The sequence below is a fragment of the Jaculus jaculus genome, chromosome 2, assembly GCF_020740685.1.
Source record: "Jaculus jaculus isolate mJacJac1 chromosome 2, mJacJac1.mat.Y.cur, whole genome shotgun sequence".
NCBI lineage: Eukaryota > Metazoa > Chordata > Mammalia > Rodentia > Dipodidae > Jaculus > Jaculus jaculus.
In genome coordinates this window covers 83,628,470-83,650,745 of record NC_059103.1, presented here as the reverse complement: position 1 = coordinate 83,650,745, position 22,276 = coordinate 83,628,470, and the positions used below count along the sequence as shown (strand labels likewise).

At 39.6% G+C, this 22,276-nt stretch overlaps 1 protein-coding gene across 3 annotated transcripts in view; it reads right to left on the bottom strand.

Annotated features, from left to right (window-relative positions):
- Nucleotides 1-22,276, bottom strand: part of Pde5a (phosphodiesterase 5A) — a 140,618-nt gene that overhangs the window by 32,692 nt on the left and 85,650 nt on the right. For all 3 annotated transcript variants that reach the window (XM_045142947.1, XM_045142949.1, XM_045142948.1), the window contains exons 10-12: nt 19,540-19,715; nt 17,974-18,033; nt 697-843 (exon numbers count right to left, since the gene is read on the bottom strand). In XM_045142947.1, coding sequence (XP_044998882.1) covers nt 697-843; nt 17,974-18,033; nt 19,540-19,715 — 383 coding nt within the window. The remainder of the gene's footprint in view (nt 1-696; nt 844-17,973; nt 18,034-19,539; nt 19,716-22,276) is intronic.

The window sequence follows — 22,276 nt, the reverse complement described above, 5'->3', positions numbered from 1 at the left end:
CAGCCAAACCAAAAGGTCCCCTCATATAAGAGATCAGAGAGAGATTATACGTGTAGCAAAACAGGCAGGAAAATACCCACACAAGTAAGAAGTTCTCCCCCTTTCCAGCCAGTCTGGGTACAAAGAGAGCTTATCAGCAGGGGCCAGGAAACAAAAACCAGGAGAGTGAAGAGAGGACTAAGATGCATACATGGTTAGGCAACAGAGCCCCTAGAAGGAACAAGGCACAAGTGGAAAGCAAGCAGAAAAACATCCCAACAAAAAAGAAATATCCCTATTCAACCTGATGCTTGATGCAAGATCCATTGAATGTCTTTGATTTATTTATTTATTTTATTTTGTTTCTTTGAGGTAAGGTCTCACTGTAGCCCAGGTTCCTTGGGATTCACTATGTGGTCTCACGCTGGCCTTGAACTCACAGGGATCCTCTTACCTCAGCCTCCCCAATGCTGGGATTCATGATGTGTACCACCAAGGGCAGCTGAGTGTGTTTTTAATGGGTGTGCTTTGTCATTTAAAATCTCAGGCATATATCTGGTAACAGAAACTTAAAACTCTCAATTCCACAATAGTATGCAGATCCAATTCTCTATCTTACACACACACACACACACACACACACACACACACACACACACCTAGCCACATACACACCCACCCCCACACACTTGTCCAAAGGGCATTCTACTTCCCTACCTCATGTTTCATCTGGAAGTTCTGGACAAGGTTGAGGTCAGTGAACATCCGGATAGTGCACAGTGCTGTTTCCAGATCAGACAGCTCAAAGTCACTGAAGCTGAAGTCAGTAATCTTAAGGGTCTGGGCAGATGGTACCACAGCAGCCTTAGGGATGAGAAGAAAGTGAAATAAAGTTGTTAATCAAAATAGCAGTTATTCATGATGCTTCTTCCTTTTCCTTAAAAAAAATATTTTATTTATTTATATATTTATTTGAGAATGAGAAAGAAGCAGAAATAGAGAGCGAATGGGCATACCAGGACCTCTAGCTGCCACAAATGAACTCCAGATGCATGTGCCACCCTGTGCATCTGGCTTATGTGGGTCTTGGGGAAATGCCACTAAGGCATCTCTCCAGCCTTGTTTCTCCCTTTCTTATAAGGGGGTAGCACCTTGTGTTTTTTTTTTTTTTAATATTGCTATAGTTTGGACCTGGTATGTGTCTCAAACTTCCACATGTTATCCTTGGTGTTATTGGAAGAGGGTGGAACATTTTAGAGGTGGAGCTCAGTGGGGGGAAGTTAGGTCACTGAAGGCTTGCCCTTGAATGGGATATTGGAATTCTGGCCCTTTCTCTTCCTTTTACACTTCCTGGAGGACATGTGAGAAACTGCCCACTCACTCTATCACCCAGTCTCAAAACAATGGAGACAAACAAACTTTTCTGCTTTTTAAGTTGGTCATCTCAGGTATTTTGCCAATAGATAGCTGCCTAACACAAAGCCAGGTGTGGTGGCACATACCTTTGATCCCACAACGTGGGAGGCTGAGGAAGGAGGATCACCATGAGTTTGGATGCAGGGCTACAGAGTTTCAGGTCAGCCTGGGCTACAGAGAGACCCTGTTTCATGAAGACCCCTCCCCTCAAAAGAAAGCTGTCAAAAAAAATACACTTGAAATTTTTTATTATAGGACTTGCTCCCCCATGTACCTTTAAAATTTAGTCACATGGGGTTAACTAAGACGATAACAACTAGGCTAGGTAAAAAGGCAGAGAGGGGCACCACCCAAAACTATGCTTTTAATAGTAGACAGCACAAAGAAACCCAATAATCTCTCTCTTTTAAATCTCCTTGGTAGTATTCATTCAACACACATCATGCAATAATATTTCTGGAAGCATCTCAGTGCTGGACGTTACATGATGAACAAGATAAAGATAATGTTTCATAATATTTCAAGTTTCTTTGGGGGGGGACTTCAACTCAAGTTGGCCTCGAACTCACAGCACTCCTCCTATCTCTGCCTCCGCCTCCCGAGTACTGGGATTGTATTCACAGGACATTGGTGAACACTTTGGCTTCATTTTTGCAGATAAACATAAAAGAGATTATGCAGGAATGGAGCTAAGTTTCTGAGGCAACAGGCTCTCCAAGGTTCAGATATGAGCTGAGCACTTCTTTGCAGACTAACAAAACCAACCCCCACCATGCCTGACCATAACTCACTCGGGTGCCTACTGAGAGCACTTACATGGAGATTTCAGTGCAACAGCTCAGGGATCTCTTTGGAAAACTAGATTTTCTCTTTTGGAAGGGAGGGCTGTTTTAAACTTGAAATATTGGGGTTTCATTTTACAGCCATATAATTACAGCAAACACCTGCAAACATACATTGCTCTTTTCCATCAATGTCCCTTCTCTATCTCCAGCTTCTCCTGTAAATCACCCACTCTCTTTCATTGATGGACTCTTTTAGAGCACAATTCCATGTAAGATAGGATTAAATACCCCTAGAGATGGCACCACTTAGGCAAACCTGTTAAATCACATCAAGTCCACTATAATTCTGCTTAATGTTTTTGCATTTATCAGAATGAGTATATATTAAGTGAATGGGAGAGTCTGGAATAAAATCTCATTTTCTTCATTTGGTCAATAATTTCCATTTTTTTATACACAACTCTGCTATGAGGCCCACGCTGGTCTGGGACTCATTTCAGACTTCTTCTCCCTTGGCCTCATTATTCTGAGGGTCCCAAATTATGGAGGACAAAGTCCTAACCTGTGTTGGGACAGTCCTGGCAAGCATATCACATCTTATTTTCAAATTTACTTTATTTGTTACATTGTTCACATGCTAGGATAGTTAGAACAAAGCCTACATGATTTTTAGCTTTTCCTGAAATGTCAAGTCCTGCTGATCTCTGATCCCCATGAAATAGCAGCTGATGGAGGCCAAGGGGTTCTGGCTGATTCGGGTGAGCACAGTCCCGAGGCTTATCTGTATTCCTGCCATAGCCTGTGAGCACTTGAACTTGAAGGACCTCTGCTCCTGCATCTGTGAACCATTTATCCTGTCAACACCGTATTTAGTGTGTTAGCCACATATGGCTGACATTAACCTGATGAAAAGATTCTTTTATTGATGGAGCGGTAGAAAGAAGAAAAATTAAGAAATTGGAACCAGGTTCCTACGCCCCTTAGGTTTCTTATGTCACTATTCTGCCTTATCTTCATTTTTCTTGAAGTAAAAAGATCAAAATAAAATCTTCAGAGCTATCTTCCTCAACTCACAGATTCTCTGGCTCACCTTAGTCTTCAGATTTTACTTACATATATTAGACTTGTTTAAACTTTCAGTAAAATTCACATTTTGAAAACTATTTCTCTAAAACCAAAGCTTACAAGAAAGTATGCCTTCCGTAAAGTCAGTTCCACAGGCTTGGGCTGAAACAGGGATGAAGGGGCTGAAAATGTTTAGAAAAGTTTGTTTACACCAGCATGAGAAATGGAGCAGCTCGAGTGAGGAAGTGTGGAGGTTGGGAACAAGCCACCTTCTAACCCAAAGCAGACAGATAGCAGCTGCTTTCCTTAAACATGTCTACCACACAAGAAAGCAGGTGTTTCTTTCTCAGGCATCGTTTTTTTTTTACAACAGGAGGTCTTTTCTTCTACATATATATGCTGTAAGCTACAGGACAGATGACCCACACAGCCTGTACCTTTCTCTTTCTGCATTAATTCTCTGTCTCTCAGCCCAGAGAAGCTTCCTTTACTTCTCAGCCACACCACACCACACCATGCCACAAACTTCCTGAGCTGACCCAGTGGGGACACATTTTCCTTGAGAGTCTTGTGGTGAGTGACGCAGAGGCTCAGAACTCTGGGATTAGTCATCAGCAAGGCACAAGGAAGCCAGAAACCCTCCACAGCTCTTGTAATCCACTTCTTTGACTATGGCATGAAAATCCAATTTTCTGTTTTTTTAGTAGTTTGTAAAACAATATATTTTGCATTTTACTGACAGCAGAGAATGAAGTACATGGGATTTTTACGATAGGATGCATACAAGTCCAGATTTTCACAGCTTCTTGTTTGGTCACAGTTATATCATTAGCATTTTCAAAGTGAGAGTTACGAATTTGGTTTTTTTTAGGGAACAATACAATTTGGTGCATTGGGGTTTTGAAGATGAGCAAATATAAGACATTTAAAAGATTCTTTAAATTTTAACAGTAAGATATGGCACATATATATATATATATATGTATATGTATTTTTATGGTTGAAAAATTCAAGTCAAAGCCCCAGGTACTATAATATCCTGAATGCCATCATATGCTACCCCCTTTTCCTCATGAGAATATAGAACCTTCAAATTCTCAGGCACAAGCACTTAGGTATCATACCGCTTAATTCAGATATGATTAAGTTCCTTTAGGGCCATGGTTTCCATATGTGGCAAATCAACCAGAAATAGAATGCAAAATATGGTCAAAGCTCACTGAGTTAGATTCAGTCACTCTGCCAAATAGCTCGGTGGTATAGCTATTATTCTGGGCTCAGTTGTCTTGCTTTAAAAGAGGCAGTAGTCAGAGTGGTAAAAATGTTTTTAATTTCCCAGTGATTTTAAATCTAGGCCAATTATTCTAAGTACCATCTAATTAGGAAATGAACATTAACTGGGCACCAGTGGAAAACCCTAGACCAGCTACTACATTTATATTTCAGCATTAGATGATGATCCTAAAAAATCCAACTTAAAAGCAAGGTAAACCACACAGTACAAAGGAAATGTCTGTTACTGGGCCTCTGTCCTGAGGGTCCATGGATTTTCTTCACCTTGAACTATATGCCCAACCTCTCTAGTGTTTTTTTTTTTTTAATGTTTTATTTGTTTATTTATTTGCAAGGAGCGAGAGGCAGAGAGCTTCCAGCCACTGCAAACAAACTCCAGGTGTATGTGCCACTTTGTGTATCTGGCTTTATGTGGGTACTGGGGAACTGAACTTGGGTAGTTAGGTTTTGCAGACAAGTGCCTTAACTGCTGAGCCATCTCTCCACCCTTCTGTCTACTTTATTTCTTCCGAGGTAGGGTCTCACTCTAGCCCAGGCTGACATAGAATTCACTATGCATTCTCAGGCTGGCCTTGAACTCACAGTGCTCCTCCTACTTCTGCCTCCCCAAGTGCAGGGATTAAAGGTGTGCACCACCACGCCCAGCCTGTCTACTTTTCAAAACCTGTAAAGGTGAGAAGTTGAAGCTGAATGAATCTGTGGTTTCTAATCTCTGTCATTACAGTATGTTTGCCTCTGCCCACAGAACTCAGTACTTCTTACTGCTTCTTCACATTGGAGCCAAATGCCACTCTGGGAGTAGCATCTGAATCTTACCAGTGACCTTGTGTGGGAGACAACCTCTCCTCAATTCTCTTGGCATTTAAGAAACATGGTTGGGTGCACCCTGGCATTGTGGTTTTGTTGTGTTTTCCATGCTTCATATCATTCTGCTTTCTCACAGGCCATAGAGGGGCTATTCTAACTCTGGATTAAAAACATCACCTTATCCTTGTGTTAGTATAGAGGACTAGGTTGCAGTAGCCTCTTTTAATTTATTATAGTAAGGCTCTAAATGAAAAAAAAAAAAAAAGAGCTTTCTGAAATTGACATTGGTTTTGCCAGGTTTTTAACGCTTAATTATTACACCTCTAGGTCTCTGACTATTTTTAGTCTGCCTAGAATGCACACATTCAATTTTTCATGAAGCTAACTCTCCTTTTTTAATGTCTTAGCTGTATAAGGCAAACAATCACTGGTCCCTGTGGAAAATACCACTGCAAGACCCACTGACTTCGCTCTCAACCCTTTCTAGCCCTTAGTTTCTGAAAGTCTGCAGCTAAGATTCTAGATGGATTTGCTTCTCCAGTGAGGTACACTTGGGAGAGGCTTGACTTTCAAACTAATACATTGTCACTCAAGGAACTCAAGTCTTCGTGGGAGGGTGGAGTGCAATTCCATGGGGCATAGTGCAGCTTTCCAGCGCCGAAATTATCTAACATGATTGACTCTGTTGGTGGCCAGAGACTAATGGCTTCCTGATTCTAGTCTATGTGGAAGAACTCATAGTAAATCTGACATGTAATTCGTTCTGAAACTCATTCCTGGGGTCACTTATCTACTCCTAATGATCTGAAAGAATTAATTAATGTCTGTTCAAGACAGCTAATGTAGTTTCTACTTTCCACCACTGCACCCCAATGATGCTCTATTTGGCAAAAAATACATTTGGAGTCAAAATACTCTCAAGGCTTAGAATTTAGTGTTGGATAGCTGATAGAGGTAAGTGTAAGGACAGAAGGAATCAGGATTCCATTAGAGCAGCAGTTTTCAAAATCATAGTAGCAGCATATACAGATTGTTAAAAATGAAAATTCTTCCCTTGCCTGGGCAAGGAATTCAGCTAGGAAGGTCATAGGCAATGGGGGAAGCTACCGCTGTTCTTTGGCTAAATGGATCCACTGTACCCATCAAATTGCCCTCTAAATAGTTATGTTCATGTCCATTGATTAAGCTTGTTTTTCACTTTTAGAGAAGTTTTTTGTTTGTTTTGTTTGCAAATGGTGGTGAATACTATGGAGAGACCCAAGACACATCAAGGTGATGGGAAGAGACAGTTTAGGGCTTACCACTGGTTGAGACATCTCTATCGCATTCACCAAGGCATAGGGAACACTGCAGAGGAGGTGGTGGAAAAAGTATTAGTGCTGCTCTCACTGCTAGCTAGAGAAGCTTCTCTATGGAGATGGCAGTAGATACTGAGAACACTCAAAACTCATTAATATACTGAAGGAGGTTGTTGAGAGCTCAACGCTAAATGAGACATCTCTATTACACTCTTTAAGACTCAGGAAACAATGCCAAAGAGGGGTAAGAAAGAAAGTAAGAGCTACATGATGGGAAAGAGTATTTTGAGCACTGGCCTCTAGACATGAACTGACTGGTGCACTCATGACCTCACAGTAGATGTTTCTTCCACAGATCTACACAATATTGAGCCCATCAACCTTGTGACACAGAGGACAGAGGAGGACAGAAAGAATGAGACATCAAAACAGAAGGACTACTTGGAAAGACAAGTGGCATAGGAGTGGGGGTGGGATAGGGAAGGGAGTAATGGCAAGAGAATGCTATCCAATCACAGGATACATCCAATTACATGGATGAAAATTCTCAATTAAAGAAATAAAAAAAATACTGAAATTCTTGGACCTTAACAGAAACGTTGGGTGTGGGCTGTGGTAATCTGCATGTCATAACAAGCCTTCTAGGTGATCTGATGAATGCTTAAATTTGACGACTACAGTTAGGGAGAAGTTATTCCAAGTCAATGACACCTTGTCATTTAGATGGTCACTTGTGGCTTCCTAGAATGAAATGCCTTTTTATGGACTGGGCAGTAACTGCTGTCTCTGTGTGAGAGACAGAGACCACAGGGGGAGCTGCTACTTCTTGCTGTACTGGGTGGATTAAAGAAAATAAAGAGCTCTTGGATGCTGCTTCTTCTCAAATTATGGCCAGGAAATAAAAGCATTTATAAATTTCTTAAAGCATTCTTAAAGATAGCACAGATACAATCAGAGCCAAGATGCACTCTTATCCTGCCTCAGCCCCTGTGAATGTAAAGAGCACTGATTATGAAGGAGTGAGGAGCCAAAAGATGGACTTGAAACATTTGGGAACACAAGTACAAATATCTTGGGCCATTCACTCTAGAGCCTCTCTGATGTTCACAATGCCTGCTATTTCTCACAGTTACCTTTTTTTCTGATAGCGATTCTATAACAGCATATAAGAAAATGTTTGTCTATTGTTCTATTTAGAGTACCTAATATAATGCTTACATAGAATAGGATGTAAAGACTAAATAAGTAAATTATATCAACTAAGTCACCAGTTCTATAGAGTGTGCTGAAATGTTTCATATGAACTGAATTTAACAAACAGCTGTAATACAAATATTAATATTAGTAAGCGCCATTTTGTGACAGAAACAACCAACACATGTGGTACAGTAGGATGCATTTTTATAGTTACTCATTTTACCTTTGAAAATTTAATTATAGTTGATGTCTTCTTTCATTTGCATAATGAATACTATATTACTTAAAAAAATACCAGTCTGCGGCTGGAGAGATGTCTTAGCAGTTAAGGCGTTTTAAGCCATGTTTTACTCTCCATGTCCCATATTACTCAGATGAACAAAGGTGAGGCAAGCACAAGGTCACACACACCCACTAGGTGGCACAAGCATCTAGAGCTCGAATGCAGTGGCTGAGGCCCTGGCACCAATTCTTTCTCTCTCTTCCTCTGTCTCTATCTTACTTTCTCTAAAAATAATAATAATAAATACCAGTCTGTTTTAGTGCCAGTAAAATTTAATCCTTTTCCACCTCAAGAGCACTAGAAATCAAGGAAGAGAAAGCAGGGCCCAAACGTTTTCTACTTGTGAGCCGCCAGCGTGGGAAGTTACTTAAAACAGTCAATTCTAGTTGTGGTGGTTCAAATGTCGATATCCCCCATAGCCTCAGTTTTTTTTTTTTTGCTGTTGTTGGGTTTTTTTCTTTTCAAGGTAGAGTCTCACTCTAGCCCAGACTGACGTGGAATTCACTATGGAATCTCAGGGTGGCCTCGAACTCACAGCCATCCTCCTACCTCTGCCTCCCGAGTGCTGGGATTAAAGGCATGCAACACCATGCCTGGTGCCTCAGGTTTTTTTTTTTTTTTTTTTTTGATCAAGCTTCCTTCCAAGTCCCCAGCTGGCGAAGTCTTTGGGAGGTGAGGCCTTGTAGTGGAAGGTGTTATTACTGGGGAAGGACCTTGTCCAGCCCTGTGTGTTCACAGCCAGATCGTGCTTGCTGTGGTCTCTTTGCTGCAGATATATGACACGAGATAGCTTTCCCTGACATCATGAAGATTCCCCTCAAGACTGTGAGCTGAAATAAACTCTTTGTTCCAAAACCTGGTTCTGGTCCCAGTGACAAGAACCTAACTGCTACAATTATGTTCAAGTAGAGAAATGGTAAAGGTTTACATTTGTTCTTGAACACAAAATCCTTTTCTCCCAGAAAGTTTTCTATCTACCTATACAATTTAAATTTAAAGATGACAGTATCATTTCTTGAGTGATTATTTACTAGAATGGTTTGTGACTAGAGGTTTGTAATATGACAAAGGCATAAAGGCTTCATTGCTGTTGTTACTAGAGAATGAGAAGTGACTCTCCTGCCCACTATTACCACTACTAACACTTAGAATTCATTGAGGTACCAGGAATGCTCATTACAACTCAACAAAGTAAGTTCTTTTATTATCCCCCTTTCCAGTGAAGAAAGGAGGCACAGGGAAGCCACATGTTTGAGACCACAATGCCCCTTGACAAGTCTAGCTCTATCACCAATGAAAGGCTGTTTTATATTTTTAATCAACTATTAATTCTAGTTTCATGGTCATTTAAAGGAAGAAAAAGTAACCTCTTATTATTGAATGGGCTTGGCACTTGACTTTGAGTTGTGTTTCTAGGGCTAGATTATAGGGCTATGAAAAATTTGAACTTTCTGTAGTCTTGTTTTCTTCATCCATGTGATCACTCAGCAAAACATATAAACCAGGTTCTATTAAGTAGCACTAAACTGTCGCTCTTATTATTGTGACCCAAGAACTAATAGCTTTCTGGAGAAGATAGTAGGTATATAAATGATACATGTGGGGTTTAAATTATAACAGAAGTATGCTGTCATTTGACACAAATGAGTCCTAATAACATTGATGGAAAGCCCCATTGAACCTACCTTTTAGTCAAGGAACATTTTTCCTGAGCTATACCAACACCTTCCTTAAGACATGTGAGAGGGCTGGAGAGATGGCTTAGCGGTTAAGCGCTTGCCTGTGAAGCCTAACGACCCTGGTTCAAGGCTTGGTTCCCCAGGTCCCACGTTAGCCAGATGCACAAGGGGGCGCACACATCTGGAGTTCGTTTGCAGTGGCTGGAAGTCCTGGCGCGCCCATCCTCTCTCTCTCCCTCTATCTGTCTTTCTCCCCATGTCTGTCACTCTCAAATAAATAAATAAAAAATGAACAAAAAAATATTAAAAAAAAAGACATGTGAGAACCCTTCTCTTGCTCAAGAATATTATGAGGTCACTTATATAGCAGAAGGCACAGTGTCCCCTTTATACAAGTATGAACGGTTTGCTTTTGTTTGCTCAACAGAGAAAGGAAATTTTAAAGAAAAGATGTCTTTGTTAATCATAGGCGCTCCTTGAAACCCATTAAGTACATCTCATGAAAAGTAATACACTTCTGTAAAATAAATAAAATAAAATAATTATTTTAAAATTATTGAGTTTTCTTATTTTTGGTGGTGGAGTTCTCATGAAAAAGGTTTATTATATTTAGCCTGTGGTAAATGTCTCCGGTAACCTCAGCAGAAAATAAAGACATGTGGTGATATGGCTACAAAACTTGCTCAATTGTGAACTCTTTATACAAAATGAAAAGAAAAATAAGAGGTCACATTGATATTAGGGGCATTTTTTTTTCTGCCTTAGATGTTAGGTATCAGTTCCCAAGAGTCAAAATAACAATAATAGAACCTGGAAACAACTCCTTAGAGCCAAGTATTAAGAAAACTCTCCGTACTTGAGAACTACTTGTTAGAAAAAGAAAAGAAGGGCAGCAATTCAACTCGATCTTCCATAAAATGTCAACTCTTTCAATTATCTTCTGTGTTTTATAAAGGCATTTTGTTTTATTCTCCTTGATATTTATCCAGCATAAATGTCAAGAGGAATTTCAATCTCAATAGTCCTTTTCAAAGGAAATTTTATTTTATTTTCAGGGATAAATAAATGTATTTGGTGGTTCTGATGGTTGCAAGGAAAGGTCTCCTGACAGGTGTTGGAAGCTCTCCTGGTAGGTCTTGATGAATATCCTATCACCGGCATCTCCCACAGACCCACTGCATAGTTTGGGTGTTTAAGAAAGCTATTGTGACAGTCATCACTTCATGTTCTATGAACTGACTCTTCCCAATTCTTACATGCTTAGAAAATGCATCTTAGCCAGGCGTGGTGGCGCATGCCTTTAATCCCAGCACTTGGGAGGCAGAGGTAGAAGGATCGCCGTGAGTTCAAGGCCACCCTGAGACTACAGAGTTAATTCCAGGTCAGCCTAGACTAGAGTGAGACCCTACCTCGAAAAACCAAAAAGAAAAAAAAAAAAAAGAAAAGAAAATGCATCTTAAAAGAAGAAACTACAAAATTCATTCATCAGGTTATGCGAATTTGTCTTTCTCTAAGAGGAAAGTAAATTCAAATAGAGATGAGAAGAAATATACTTTCATAAAGGGACCCTAATTTGAAAGTCAGTGTGTGTGACTGAATTTTATAGACAGGAATGAACTAAATAAGGCACAGAAAGTCTGGATGTGTACATTCTTCTAACTAACTACAACAATGTAATTTTTTTACATATAAGTGTATCATTTAACCCTCAGTAGGGAAGATGCACATACTCTTAAAAACTTGGATTATGTGCTTACTGTTTATAAAAATCATATAAAGAAGGCATGTAATGATGACAAGATTCTGAGAAAAATAGATGTTTGTAAGTAAAAATTTTATAAGTACAACTTAATATACACAGATGTGGTTAATTTATTAGTTATTTCATTCAATGTAAGACATATGGAAACTAAAGTGTTTTGAAGTACATGTTGTAATTGTGTGTAAGAAGATGAAGAATTGTCCCCCACACTTCAGAGCTAAGACTACTACTGGAAAGAGTCCACTAGTAACATCAAAGAAAAACTGGTAAGGTTACTTGTCAAATTAAAACAGGAAGAATAAGCAAAGTCTTGCCTGAGTGAAAAGATGTAGCCCTGTTAATGTCATAGATCTCCATAAAGATGGATGTATCCACTGATGGTCCAGATAGCTTCTGACCATTTCTGGACCAATTTGAGGAACACAGTGCTTAAGTGGATACCTCAGATTACTGCCATTCAGTGACACTGAGTCCCAAGACAAGGCCAACTCTTGGTTAAATCATCTGATCAAAACTTTTCAGTTTACAATTTGACAATCCTTAAAGGGTTTCCAAAAAGTGAGGGCATTTTACTTTACTCTGAGGAATTTGATCTGCATGCTGACCTAGGCATCAGGATTTGGGTCAGGACCTGCAGTGGTCATCACTTGCCTGCCTGGTCAAGGCCATGACCACATGATGTGCCTAGCCCTCAGAGGCTGAAGTCAAGATGTGGTGAATCCTATCTTAGAAAAGTAGCTATCTTCTCCCTTTCTTTCTCTTTTGGTCTTAAAGACTCTTTATGCTCAAAATATGTCTGTTAGCTCTAGATAATTACATAAAATGCAGAAAAGTGATAAAGACTAAATGGCATAATTAGGTCAGCTAGGGATCTTTTATTGTCATAACATCAGCCTGTGATTGAGAAACCATAGAAGATACATGGCAAATGCTCAGCTTACTGTTTTTTCTGCTACACCCAATGTTAATCCAAGAAAAGGCTGGACTAAAAATAGAATTAAAAAAGAACTCAAGTAAAACAAGAACAAAAAAAGAAGATTAAATATTTACTATTAATTACTTTGTTATAAGTAGAGAACTTCTGGGGACATAGGCATAAATATTTAGTATATGTCATATGTTATTTACTTCTGTTAAGAATAAGAACTTTCAAGATTTAAAGTGAAGAGAACATTTGACAGTTTCTCTATTTTAGGGTTAAATTGGAGATAAACCATCAGCAATTTTGGAAATTGCTGGGCATGCAGACACCTGTGTAGCTCAAGCTGGAAAATAATTTTTATTTTGTTGGTAGGAAACTAGAATTGAATTCAATACTAAATTTCAACTAATTGAAATGAATTACTTGACCTACACGAGCTGTGAGCAGCTGCCAGAAATTTATTTTCCACATAGAACAACAGATGGTTCTAAACAATATGCAATGTAGCAAATTTCAGTTATTCCCGAATGTTTTTCTCTCACTAAAATAAAAAGTAATTAAGAAAACAGCTTTTAGATTTTTATGAAAGGTTCTATTTTTAAAAATTTATTTGAGAGAGAGAGAGAGAGAGAGGGAGGGAGGGAGGGAGGGAGGGGAAAAGGGAGGGAGGGAGAGAAAGAGAGAGAGACAGAGAGAGAGAGAGAGAGACAGACAGAGAGAGAGAGAGAGAGAGAGAGAGAGAGAGAGAGAGAGAATGGGTGTGCTGGGGGCTTCCAGCCACTGCAAACAAATTCCAGATGCATGCACCCCCTTGTGTATCTGGCTTACATGGGTCCTGGGGAACTGAACCGAGGTCCTTTGGCTTTGTAGGCAAATATCTTAACCACTAAGCCATCTCTCCAGCCAAAGACCCTATTTTTTAAGTGAAAAAACCGGTTTAACATCCCAGTGAATATCTTTAGAAATTACTATATTTGCTAGTTTATATTTTTCTACAATAACATGACCAGGCCAAATGACCGAATGGGTGTAATATGACATGTCTGTTCTGAGGGAAACTTACTGCTCTCTAATTGGACTGGAGGCCTGATCTATGGGAGGGGATACATGCCTGGTACTGAAAACCTAATCAAAGGCCTATGGCAGCCTATAAGCCTTAGAGGTATAAAGCCTGCTCTTACAGGCCAGATTGCCCTGTAAGCACTACACTTAATGTTCATATTCATATATTAATGCTACTGTCACTTTTGGTTAGAGAAGCTTCTCTTTTCAGAGGGCAGTGACCACTGAGATGACCCAATCAATAGGCAACACAGTGCTAAGAAGAAGTGACAAAGGAGCGTTCAGCACTGAAACTTCTCTATCACAATCTTCCACGGCTCAGGGTCCATTGGGGAAGAGGAGGTGGACAGAATATAAGAGCCAACGGAAGGGTACCACTCCTTAGCATGCGACTGTCCAGAGAGAAATTGGCCTCAATATCCATGACCTCACGTTGCCTAGCAATACCTACACAAGATCCTCAAAATAGGAGGGGATGGAATTATCTCGGTTATTGTCTGTAAGTACAGAAATTGTCAATAAAAAAAATTTAAAAATTTTTGAAGGGATAAAGAAGCGGTCTCTGCGCTGGACACTGGAACATGACTCATAGCAGGTGACTGAAATGACACATCTGAGGCATTGCTAGCTCTAAGATCACCAATCCAACTACCAAGTTCAATAAAATATACTATTGTACCGTGGTTCTGGATTCAGGATGCTGCCACCCCTACTACATCTATCTGCATTATCTCTTGGCCTCCACAGAGATGTAAACTGAGAAACAAGACGTGGATTGTCACGAGTGTGTCTGCTGCAATTGCTAATCAACACCAAAGAAGGCAGAATGGGCATAGGCAGAAAAGCTGCACATCTCAGAAACCTAACTTGCCACAAGGAAAGAGAACTGACTGAAACTTCATGTCAGCCTCCAAACGTCTGATCAAGTCCATCCAATTAGAGGAATCTATTTTGCATCTTGGACTGAACTACACGAGAGAGTGGAAACTATTGTTCCTAGTTTCTAAGTTCTGCAGTACAGAATGATATATACAGAGGAGGGTGGACTGAGTGAGGTGATGCACAATATCCTCACAAGTCCATTCTTAGGTCATCTGCTGGTCTCCAATGGCTGTGGCATGGAGGAGATTTCTTCTACATGGTCAGATAGACCTCTTGTTCTAAAAACATCATGTTGTCAATCATTGCAATACCCACAGTGAAAGGCTTCCAGAGATCCTGTCCCAGGGTGAATGGTCAGTGGATATATACATTATTATGATCAGGGTGGGCACTTGGTTCACTGCTGGCAACTCAGCAAGAGCACATTTCAGCCTCTCTTGGGGAGCCATGGTAAGTTCTTACCATGAGAAATGATCTGATGTTATATGCTACTTCTACTCTGAGGCAGTTAAAGATGGCATCCTCGTCTTTACTCTTGTGGCTGGAGCTAAACTCTCTGATGTGAAGGCACTGCACTATAGAAGTAGCTGGAATCTCTGAGTTATTTGAAGGAATGTTTTCAAGAGATCTACTTAATTTTTATTGCATGATAACTTGACCTTTGTCATGTTAATTATGGACTGGAGCAGTGTATCTATGGTGGCAGTTACTTTTCATTGCCCTAATTAACGTGAACTGGTTTCCTGGCTCACAGATCTATAGCATACCTACCCACTTTCCAGCAATATCCTGTCTGCACAGTTCCAGGGATGCGGTTGATCATGTATGGTTGGGACCTTAAGTTCTCTGTCAGTTCCCAGAAACATCTGAAATCTGATTTGAATGTGGCAAAATGGAAGAGTTGTGTTTTCAATGGTATTACTCCAAAAGATATTTGCTTACAATATTCTGAAAAATCACTGTGACATAAACAATTTAAAGTTGTCTGTATGCCGGGCGTGGTGGCATACGCCTTTAATCCCAGCACTTGGGAGGCAGAGGTAGGAGGATCGCCATGAGTTCAAGGCCACCCTGAAACTACAGAGTTAATTCCAGGTCAGACTGGACCAGAGTGAGAACCTACCTCGAAAAACCAAAATAAATAAATAAATAAATAAAAATAAATAAATAAATAAAAATAAAGTTGTCTGTATAAAAGAGAACATTTCTTCCTTTTAACAGAAGTTATTTCTACCTAATGGCGTGAAAAGAGAAAATATTGACTTCTTTATTGACGGCAGTTGTGAGAGTTCTATGTAATTCAGTAATTGATCATGGAAACTCCATAAGGATGGGGATGTGACTGCTGTGTCCACCACTGTCTCTCTAGAGCCAAGAACAGTGCTTTATTTCTTGCAGGCATTCAAAAGACATATACTGAGCTGGGCGTGGTGGCGCATGCCTTTAATCTCAGCACTTGGGAGGCAGAGGTAGGAGGATCAACCCTGAGTTCAAGGCCATCCTGAGACTCCATAGTGACTTCCGGGTCAGTCTGGGCTAGAGTGAGCTCCTACCTTGAAAAACCAAAATTGGTTGAGATGAGATAAGATGAAGTCACACTTTCACAAATTTGATTAGAATACTATTTGACCTTAAAGCTACTTTAGGGGATAGGTGCACAGCTCTGTAGTAGAGCACTTGTATAGTATATAAAAGTCCTCAGATTAGAGGAAACAAATGAGGATAACCTGGTGGGAATATGACCAATTTGTAGTATGTTCATATATTAGAGTCCCCAATAAAAGTTATTTGAAAAATAAATTAAAAATGTGGGTTGGGGAGATGGCTCAGTGGATAAAGTGCCTTACACACACATAGGTGAGGACTTTTAAGTTCAGATTTCCAGTGCTAGGAAGGCAGAGACAGGAGAATCCCTTGAACTTGCTGTTTAGCTTGTCTGCCTAAATCTGTGAGCTCTAGGACCGTGAGAGACCCTGTCTCAAAAAGAAAATCAATATAGCAGAGACCAATGAAAACGACATCCAATGCTGACCTCGGGCTCCACATGCTCTAGTCATCATGTGCACATGCACACTGACAACACATGTGTCCTGTGCACACCACACACCCATACAAGGCACAATTAAGTCCTAAGCATATATGTTACACCTAAACATCTTTATATGAAGCTAGCCCACAGAAATTCTTAATCTTTCAGGTAAAATCATCTAATGGCTCTTGCACTGTTTTTGGCAAATAATTAATCTTCCTACCCACAATTTAAGTCATAATACACCCATGTGCTCTTTATTTTTCTTGCCTTTCTCAGTGCTATGCAATGAAGCATGTGCTTCTATCCTGACCCCACGACCCCCCCCCACTGCATGATCATGACCTTGAACAAGTTAGTTGCTGTTGCTTTTCTAGGTGTCAGAGTGGCCTTCACAATAGTTGTGCAGTTTCCATGAGACAATGTACGTATGGGAGGCGTCACAGTTTTATGGTATGACCAGCTACCATGACACTGACAATGAAATAAAATTTCAATGGTCTTCAAATTTTTCATCCCTTACACATTTAACGCTAGGCTCAAGGAGAACTGATCTGTGTCATATCAATTTCTAAATTTATAAACAAAGGTTTGGAAAGTCAAATTTTCATGAACCCCAATCAAAGCTATCCCAAACAAGCCCCAGAATGTATGGCACAGCTACTTAGATGTCAAGATGCTTTTTCTTTTTTAAAAAAATTTTTGTTCATTTTTATTTATTTATTTGAGAGCAACAGACAGAGAGAGAGGCAGATAGAGAGAGAGAGAGAATGGACATGCCAGGGCCTTCAGCCACTGTAAACGAACTCCAGATGCGTGCGCCCCCTTGTGCATCTGGCTAACGTGGGTCCTGGGGAATCAAGCCTCAAACCAGGGTCCTTTGGCTTCACAGGCAAGTGCTTAACTGCTAGGCCATCTCTCCAGCCCAAGGTGTTTTTCTTAATTGTAGGCTAAGTGCCAATGTGATAAGAATTCAGTAATCAACCTTATATGAATCCAGCTTCAAATAGCACATCAAAAGCCATCTCCCTCTTGGCCTCTTTATCTCTCTGAAATGAACAAACAAGCCATATGGTCAGCAACTACAGTCACTGTCAATTTTTTACAATGCAGAGCTGGTCATTGAGCCTTGGTGTCCCCAAGGCTAACAGGTGTCTTTATAGACCAGCTCTGCTCTTGACTACAATATCCTTGCTGTCATTATGCTAGCCAGACAATCACCTTTGTCCACCTGTCGCAATCTCTCTAGCAAATGAAAACTCAATTTTGTCCTAAAATGTACACCTTGTAATAACTGACAAAATCTGAAGAAGTACCATGAAATCAACATGTTACTGATGCTTTGTATTATACTGACTTTGCAGACTTGCAAGGAAGTCCATTTGATTGAATATAAGCATAAATATTTTATCCATCTAAATATTTACCACCAGTGAAAGCAGATATTCTGAGAAAAGCACATTTATATTAGACAGCTGTAGTTAATGGACGTCCAAAGGAAAGAAGAGCCTTACCGCTAAGGACTGAAGCTCTCTTGTTTCTTCCTCTGCTGCTGAGGCATGATATGACAGAACCTGCGGGGGAAGACAGGAGTCTGGGTCACTCGGCAGGAGAGACAAATGAACAGAGAATGTCAGCCTCAGAGTTCTGCTACAACCTTTTGGAGAGGAATGTAGGCTTCGATGACAACCACAGTTCGCTTGCTGCTTTCTTCCTTACAGTGACAACCTAACACAGATTCCATTGCTTTCTTGTGAATGTTATGCTCCCTACTTTCAAAGAGATTCTGAAATGTTTATTTTGACATTGCTGACATAAAAAATACATTACTTATGAGCCACCACCCTAGAAATAATCATGGGCTTATACTTGACAGAAAGTTTTTTTTTCTTTTTTCTTTATTTATTTTTTGGTGTTTCAAGGTAGGGTGTTACTCTAGCTCAGGCTGACCTGGAATTCACTATGTAGTCTCAGGGTGGACTTGAACTCATGGCGATCCTCCTACCTCTCAAGTGCTGGGATTAAAGGCATGTACCACCACACCCAGCCAGAAAGTTTATTTTTGAACTTTTTAAAAAAGAAATGTTACTTGTATATAAATCAAGGAAACAAAACTATTGAATAAATGGACGTATTTAAGTTGATATTTAGAAAGAAAGAAATTTAGAAATGGCTCTCTGGTGAGGCCTGTAATCATTATAGAATCCATTCAGAAAAAAACTGCATGCTGAGATCTAATGTTATCAGATGTAGGGATGCCCTCACATTCACATGAATCAAGGGCAGAACAGAGAGCAGAGCTGGGCTGTAAAGCCACTCACTGACACTTGGGGTCACCAAGACTCAGGGATTCTCTTGACTTGTCTATAAGCTCATATCTAATGAAGATTAGGGGGCCAGGACTCAGTGCTATCCATGGGGAGTTAAAGTTAGGCTTACTTTAAATGTTCTAATGAGGCAAGAGTCATAATTTCCATTTCCAAACACAGTGACTTTACCTAAGTAATGGGACAATAATTTAGACGTTGTTTTTTTTTGTACCCTAAGAAGTGATTGTCTTTTAAATGTTTATAATGTATTTAAAATAAAAAATGAAGTTTTACTAACAGAGTAAGATTTTTGAGAAATTGTGCTCCATAAATCTCTCATTTGAAATAGAAACTATTCCTACTCTTTATTGATTTCTTTTTCTTTTCTCCTTACTTTTCAGTTCTCAAAGACTGGTGGGAACTTTATTTTAAGTTAAGTTTTCTTACACGTGTCCCCCTTGGCTCAAAGGGAGAGCAAAAGACTACAGGGCAATTGACATCTGCCTGAACCAAGAACTGAAGAGAGGGGAGGAGATAATGGGACCAGCAACTTGAGTGTTGGTTTGGTCATATGACCCTTGACAAGACCAAAGTACTCTGTTCTCTTAGATTCTTCAGCTCTTTAGATAAGCCTAAGGAGCTCATTATGGAAAACTCATGATTTTTGTGGGGTTACTATGGCAGAACAAGCATATACCATGTGTTGGGAGGGAAAGCAAGGGTGGAGTGTTTGGCTGAGCAGGCAGGGGACTCTTGTAAACTCTAGCCCACCTCTAATGTCACCATTTGCTTGGCCATGGCTCTCTCCACTGCTTCATACATCTGTGTGTTCTGAATCCCCAAGCCACAAAAGATGACAAATGCTTCCAGAAACTGTTCATCATTTCGGTTGAAAGGTTTAACCTTGCCAGTATTCTCCTCCATCTTGTTAACAAGTTGGCAAACCCCTATAAATGATCAAAGAAACAACAAAAAAGTCACTGCTAATTATTATAGCTTTTGTTGACTTCAACATATCCAAAGATTATCTTACGTTTTTTTCTCTTAGAAATGCCTTGCATCTACATATAAGAAAATGGACCTCAGTGCATGTAAGCTAGAGAAGTTAATGGAATTTACATGAGAGCTAGCTTCACATAACCCTAAATGTATATTGCCTATGTACAAAAATCCTAGAGTACTATTTTCTTTCACATAGGTCATGAATTTTAGATGTGTGAATCCCCAAAGACAATTTGTCCTTTGGAAACTAATTGGATGTTTGTATACCTGCCAAAAGAACAATTTTGATGCAGATCAAAATTTTTGGGTCACATAAACTGCCTTCTTTTACTGAGCAAACAGAAATTTAAAAGTACAATTCTGTATGAAATTGAATGTAGAAAACAGGTAACTAACACAGGTAGCCCCAAACTTCAAATGCACACTTAAGCAATCAATCACATTTGCAGATCACATTTACTATAACAAGTAAGTGCAAATAAAATTTAGCAGATATAATTCTCAAAGAGCATCAGCCTCCAAGTCCTGGCCTCTCTTAGAAAGTCAAGTATGGTGTTAGCAAGAATGGAAGACTACATTGGTGTTATGATAAATCTTGCTGCAACTGGTGGTGCTATGGGATTTTGATCCTAGAAGTCTCTGCATGAGGAATCAGGACACACAGCTTACCTTTGGGTAAAACATGTTGTGAAAGGCCTATTACCTTGTCTGGAAATATAAGACTTTCTCTATGTATCCACTGTGGGATAGACACTGCATAGATACTTTACTGGACATTTGGCTTAGTCCTCACAACGTATTTTGTAAGTAGACATAACCATCTTTATAAATGAGGAAACCAGCTCTTTTAAATGTACTACTATTATTTGCTTGCAGCAACTTATCCCACATCCATGAGCCCCTGAGCCTCCCGCCTCTCACAGAGGACATGCACTTCTCTGCTCTACGCCCGTAACACCAGTACGTGATGAGTCACGGTGGATTTCACTTCTGTATCTTTCTCAGCTGCAAATAGCTTGGAGTTAGGGATTTCTCTTTTCAGTTCTACTTCCTCAGCTAGCAAAATGCCAGGCAGATGGCTGGAACTCAGAAAAAAATGTTGAGTTAATGAAACAATGCAGGGCTGCAGTGCTGACGCAAGCAGCTTTCCCATGAAGATGACAAAGACAACTAGCCCTTATTTTCTCTGGAGCACAAGGGGATTTCACAGTTTGTGAGGATACGTGATTACATAATAATTCCCTTTGTCAGCAATGGTGTGTGCTTTCTGTATTTCCACACAACAGATCTAGACTTGCCTTTTTTGTTCTTTTCTGTGCATGTACTTCAGACAATGCTAACATTCACATGCTTTTAATTCTGCTTTAGAGCAGTAGGAATGATTTCTCAAACACATTTATTCTGCTCAAGGAAAACTGAAAAATGACAATGAATTTGAACAATACAAGTAAAAACCAGGCACTAACCAGCAGTCAACATTCATTATCTTAATATATATTCCATACATGGTAAAAACATAAAGGTTATGTCCTTTAAACTCTGTGGATCCTTAAATTGGAACTACTGTATTGTTTATGTAGGCTTCTGGCTATCTCCCAAGACATTTTCTTGACAGCCATGTGTTTCCTGCCCTTATCCTCATAATACAGTGCAGTTGCCTTTCAGTTTTTATTCAACTTTTCTACATGATGGGCATAAACAAGAGTTTTTAATCACACTCTAACACACTTCTTGCATGAAGAGAAAAGAAGGGTGAAGTTGTGGACTTCAGGCAGTTTCTCAAGGTTATGGACTAGCTAAGTAAGTTCTTGTGTAGTAGTTCAGATTTACCTTAGCTAAACTAGTAATGCTACTGGAGATACGCTCTGTGACAGGAGCACTTGTCTAGAATATGTGAGGCTCTGAGCAAAAAAGAGGTATTAAGTTAGGCCTCTGGAAGTGCTAAAATGGTTTAAATGAAGTATTTGTGTATAACTAGCCACACTTCAGTGCTGAACAACATGGCTCTACTGCATGTATTACAAGTCATCACTACAGTCGTAGAAATACAGACATAGACTTAGGCTCAGGGCAAGAAAAGGGTACCGAAGACAAACAGCCATTTAAGCATGTAATTAAATTCTCTCAAAAGGAAGCCATGTATGTATAGCATTCATGATAATCCAATTGATATCTTTACATCCTTCAGAAAATTTAATAAGATCAAGCAAAAAAAATTACACAGATTAAAATAAGCCATGAAAAAGGTTTACAACGAACAGGTAGGGTTCCTTATTTGAGCAAATTTATAGCTTAGGCACATTTATTAATAAATTCTGCACAACTTTACTAATGATCAGAGAGAAGAACTAAGCAGGGAATAAAAACAAAGTGGCTAATGCAGGACATATCATAAGAAAACCATTTTGAAAAAGCCAATTAATAAATATGGTCATAAAGACAATACTCAAAAGCATATTAGAGAAAACCAAGAAATGTAAAATTAAACAGAAAGCATCAGTGCCAC